The 5,457-nt window shown below is 46.8% G+C and overlaps 1 protein-coding gene across 1 annotated transcript in view; it reads right to left on the reverse strand.

Moving 5' to 3' along the window:
• The window catches only part of ATP23 (ATP23 metallopeptidase and ATP synthase assembly factor homolog), a 16,488-nt gene extending 11,071 nt beyond the window's left edge, over positions 1–5,417 (reverse strand). Inside the window, exons 1-2 of the mRNA XM_045289007.1 lie at positions 5,203–5,417; positions 238–283 (exon numbers count right to left, since the gene is read on the reverse strand). Coding sequence (XP_045144942.1) covers positions 238–283; positions 5,203–5,362 — 206 coding nt within the window. The 5' untranslated portion in view covers positions 5,363–5,417. The remainder of the gene's footprint in view (positions 1–237; positions 284–5,202) is intronic.
• Between the last annotated feature and the right edge of the window lie 40 nt (positions 5,418–5,457).

Genomic DNA, 5,457 nt, shown 5'->3' on the forward strand with positions numbered 1-5,457 from the left:
GGTACTGCCTTTGCGAACCCCGCAAGTGAAGGGCAGATCCAGAGGTATGGAGGTAGAGGAGATACGCAGAGAAGGCCTGGCTGGGGGGACCTAAAGATGCCCACACCAGCGGCCATATGGAAAAGGCGTTTCAGCCTGCAGGGAGAAATCCTAGGTAGTGCCGATTTGGGGGTGGGTGGGAGGGGTTGGGTTTTAGTGGCCAGAATATAGAGAAACTCTTCAAAAAGATCTACTTACCAACCAGAGTGCTTCATAGCATCAAGCAGAAGTTTGACATATGGATCTAAAAAGATAATGGTTTGATTAAGTATGCTGATTAGGGAGGGGAAAACAGCTTCAATTAAATATGACTTCTCACATTTTCAATAATAGTTTTAAAAACCTACCAATATCAATGCCCAGAGGCAAGAGCACAAGGCTGCCTGAAGGCGCCCAGGCCCTGATCAGAGTGTGGTGCCCAACGGCACCTACAGGCAGCAATGTGTCTGCAAGGTCTCAGGGGGCAAGCAGTACACTGGGTTCCGAAGGCTCAGGGTCCCCAGTGGGCAGGCAGGGGGGCAGGGATGCCTTATGAAACTAACACCAATCTTCCTGTAGTGGCCCCATCTTTAGAACCTAACTTGTGGGTAAATGAGAAATGAGTGTATCCAAGTACTCACAAGCCTCTAATTAAGGAACGTTTGCCTTAGAATCGATAAAAAATAGATATGAAAAGGCCAGCTTAAAATTAACCTATGTCTTTAAAAAAAATAAAAACACTGGCACAAAATAAATAAAAACTTTTTTTCTTTCACTTAAGATAACTGGCATAAGCACCAAGTTGGGGGCAACAAAGAATCTTAGAGAATATCCACGATCAACTACTCTGTATTACAGTTTATACCAAAAAAGACTAAAGTAATTGTGGTCTGCCTCTATCAAAACAAATGGCAACCAAGTATCCATGCCTGCAGAGAGCAGTGACCACGGCACTCATGTCCTCTGTCCTGGCCACACTGCACCAGCAACACTGTGTCCCTTTTGAGTCCCTCACTCCAAGTGAGACCTGCCAACTCAGGTGCTTCCATCGGAGATAGTGACTATGTCATAAGGGATGAGACTGATGTAGACACAAGAAAGGATTTGGGAATCTGGAACGAGGAAGGTCACAAAACAAGAGGCACAGCAGCGTCATTCAATATTTATTCAGAAGGCAGAACAAGGGCCGGAGAATGGAACTTACAAGTGGTAACGTTCAACTCAGTATAAGAGATTTTTCCAGTAGTTAAGGCTGCTGAAAAAAGCTTCAGAGTCTCAAACACAGGAAGTCAAGTAGACGTCCATATGCTATTGGGGTTGGAAGGGTTTTAGGGGTGGGGTGTGTGCACTAGTGACTCCTGGGGGCCTTCCACGTCTAACAGTCCACAAGTTATGGCTATTACAGAAAGTATATTGAAGCCAAATGCCCGTCGCATCAACCTTCCCACAGGCATCTTGTCTGACAGCATACATGCATAGAAAATGACATGACATAGACAAAAATTCTTTTAAAAAACAAAATGCCAAAGGTTAAGGGGGGGGGTCGTGAAAAATAGGTGAGTAAAAGAAAGCCAATGAAGTGCGAAAGTTAGATAATAGGTTTACTGTTCTTCTAACCTGCCCTCTCTAAGGAGTTGACAGCAAATAATTATCACTAATAAGCACTACCAGTTGAATGTATGAGATCTTAAATAAACTCGTAGGAAATTCCATTATCAATTCCACTTTTAAATGCCCCTCATATGCCAGGTATCAGCACAATAGTAAGTGCATTATTACTATTCAAGCAGTGAAGTGTGTTTTATAAAACTGAAGTGGGTGCAAAAGTCTGACGTCTCCTTAAGGAGCACTTCTAGAAAGCCACGGGAATCCGTGATTCAGTACTTCACAAAGGTCCTGTCCAAATGATTAAGGTGAATTCAGAGTTTTGAAGAAAAGGAGGGGTAAAAAGGGTCTCCCAGGAAACCTGGTTTCTGCTATCTCCGCTACCGGAAGTAGATCTGCAAGCTGTCTGTTGGCACTGAAATATCTTCAAGGGGTCCTCCCAGCAGCCCTCTCCTGGGAAGGCTGGGGTCAGTGTATTCTCCCTAGGGCTTATTTCAGCACCCACCCTCTTCATCTCAACTCATGCTCCACAAGTTGGCTCTTCCACGTAAGGTCAACTAACCAAAAAAACCAAATCCACCGCCATCAAATAGATTCTAAATAGATTATGACTCATAGTGACCCTATATAAGATTTCCAAGACGGTAAATCTTGACAGGAGCCAATCTTTCTCCCACAGGGCAGCTGGTGGGTTTGAACTGCTAAGCTTACAGTTAGGGACCACTGCCTAACCCACAGCACCAACTCACACTGCCATAAAGTGATTACGACTCATAGGGAGCCTACAGAGCAGACTAGAACCGCCTGTGGGTTTCCAAGCCTGTCAATCTTAAAGGAAGAAAGCGTCATCCTTCGCCCACAGAGCATCTGGTGCTTTCAAACTGCTGACCTTGCAGGTAGCAGCCCAATGTGTTATCCCACTATGCCCAGGGCTCCTACAGAGCCAAAGAGCTGCCCTTTGTCCAGCTCCTGCTCCACTGACATTGAGGTTGATCAACTCTGTTCCTTGTAACCACCCTAAATGTTAGCTATTTTTATCTCTTCATCTTCATTTTTTCACAGCTATGGATAATACTGATAAGAGAGGGTAGATTAGGGCAATGAATGTACAAATGTGCTTTACACAATTGATGTGTGTATGGATTTTAATAAGAGTTGTATGAGCCCCTAATAAAATGATTTAAGAAAAATAAGCGAGGATAGATCACTCTTCCACAGCTAACAAGAAGAGCAGACTTGGAATCCAAATTTTTAACTCCACCACCCACATCTATCTCTGCTCTCCAGTCTGAAACGCCTTACTTTTCCCGCTACCAAACCCAGGAGACATCTGATTGATGTGGAGAATAAATACAATGTCGTCGTTGTGTTTTCACATTTCCCTTCCTCCTCCAACCTCCTGAAGTCCCTGTACACTGTCAATGGTGTGTGCTAGAGCATGCTCACAGGGATGTGACAGAGCAAGGTGTCCCATAGGCTTCCGAGGCTTTAATCCTGACAGGTACAGGCGGCCGGAGCTTGCTCACCTCCAGCTTTAAGAAGGCACAGTCATTGCCTCAACAGGATGCAGTAGGAATACTAGCAGGTATTCCCAAGATGGCCAGGGAAAAAAAATCAATGGGGGACTGATTTTTGAACTGGGGATGGCCATGTAAAAAGTAAATCTGCTCTGGGGCAGGTGCATTTGAGACTCTGGTTCTCTAAATGTACTTGGTATAAATAGGAAGAAGTCAGGATAAATGCGGTAAATCATCTCCAAGTGTAATGTCCTGGGCCTAGAGAAATCACTTAGATGGTAGTGGCACAATGTAACCTCCAGCAGTTAACCTTAACTCAGTTAACCCCTTTTTGGAGTGTTATAGACTGACGTATGGCCGGAACAAACCTGTTGCATATCCTAACCTCTAGGCTTGTAGTTACAATCCCACCTGAGAACGGGTTCTTTGTTGTGTTAATGAGGCAGGATTCCTGAAGGGTGTATCTTGAGTCATTCCCTTTTGAGATAAAAAGAAATTATAGAAGCCAGCAGAGAGAGAAGATAGAAGCCAAGTCACCGGAGATCTCCAAGCACCCAGAAGTTGAAGAGCCCAGTACCTTCCCCTAGAGCCAACAGAGAGAAAGCGTTCCCCTTAAGGCTAGCACTTTGCATTCAGGCTTTGAGCCTCCTAAACACAGGAGCACTAGTGGCCCCAGTGGTTACGAATTTGGATTGCTCCCCACAAGGTCAGCAGTTTGAAACCACCACCCGCTCCTTGAGAGAAAGAAGGGGCTTTCGACTCCTGTCACGCAGTAGTCTCGGAAACTCACAGAGGCAGCCTCTCCAAAAGGTTACTATGAGCCAGTAACATGATGGAAGTGAGTTTTGAGCCACCTAAACTGTGCGGAAAAACATTTCTGCTTGTGAAATCCACTCACTTGTGAAATTTCTGCTAAAGTGGCGACAGAGGAGCCCTGATAGCATTTGAAACCCCAGCCGCCACGGCTTTCTATTCCTGGAGTCACCGTCTCAGAAACCCACAGGAGCAGTTCTACCTCATCCTCTCGGGTCCCCGTGAATTGGAATCCACTTGATGGCAGTGAGTTTTGTTTGAGATAATGAAGACAGGGCTCAAGGGCCCTTTGGGGAATATGATTAAATTATGAACTCTTTAAAAAAAAAAAAAGGCAGACACATGAGTTCACAGTCCATGTCAGGGCTTTCCACACTCTGAAGCCCATCTAAATGGAAGTGATGGATAACAGGTTTGCAAAACGGCTTTTTTTTTTTTACATTATGAGTAGTGGGTATGCCTTAATTAACAGGGCTCTTTAAAACCGCCTCACCCATGATCAAAAGGGAAGAAATGCTGAACAGAATTTCAAACTCTCATAGTCTTTCTGGCACTTTGGGAGCCGGACTGAACCCATGAAATTGCTGTCCTGAGTTAAATCATACACCTGAAACCAAAAATGCCCCAAAATCACCTTTTAAGTCAAACAACTGTTTAGCTTAGCAAAACAGGTCTGCCTTGAGCACTACGCTCTTTGAAGAACCATCAGGGAATAAACTGACAGCAGCAACCAGAAAACTTAGAAACATCGGGGGGCAGTGGGCTTACGTGAAATTTCACAAATCAGAAAAGGAATAGTACAGGTACACAACTCAATGCATGTGACTGTCACTACAATGGACATGCAGAAACTGCTGAATTGGTGTGGTTTGCTCCACAACAAAGTGGAACTTTGAAAGGAACAACAACAAAACCCACCTCTGGCTGCAGACCCTAAGGCCCTCATCTTGCTGCATAATTTACAGGAGGAAATGCAAAGGGTCCACGGAGCATCCAGAGAAGCTCTGCGGCCAGAAATGGCTGACAAGCCCCTACCTCGCCTGGTGCCTCATTCATTCCACAAGCAGCGGTGGGGATGAAAAGGGGAAACTGAGGCCCAGTCCCCGCACTCTGCCCCCACGGTGCCGAATGGGCCGAGGCTGCGCAGAGGTGCCGGAGCCCGGCCCCCCCGCGCACCTGAGGATGTACCCCAAGGCCTGAGGCCACCCCCCCACCCACCGATCCCCAGCCTCCAGGTCGCTGCTCCTACTTGTCTCCAGCGTCTTCAAGAGCATGAGCTGGCACTTCCGGTCGTTGGTGAAGCTGGAGAAGAACCCTTGCTCGGGGAAGACCTGGCACGAGACGTGGGGCTCCGGCGACTGCTCCCCGGCCGCGGGGCCCGACCCGCGCTCGTCCGGGGCTTCGGCCATGCGGCCTCCGACCGCGCCGCTGCCGACTCACAGTTCCCGCGGCGGCGAAAGAGACCTGGAAAGATCAGTTACCTCCTTCCAGAGGTGACTACCGG

The sequence above is a fragment of the Echinops telfairi genome, unplaced genomic scaffold (genome assembly GCF_000313985.2).
Source record: "Echinops telfairi isolate 266 unplaced genomic scaffold, ASM31398v2 ScPeMD7_2;HRSCAF=8, whole genome shotgun sequence".
NCBI classification, from domain to species: Eukaryota; Metazoa; Chordata; class Mammalia; order Afrosoricida; family Tenrecidae; genus Echinops; species Echinops telfairi.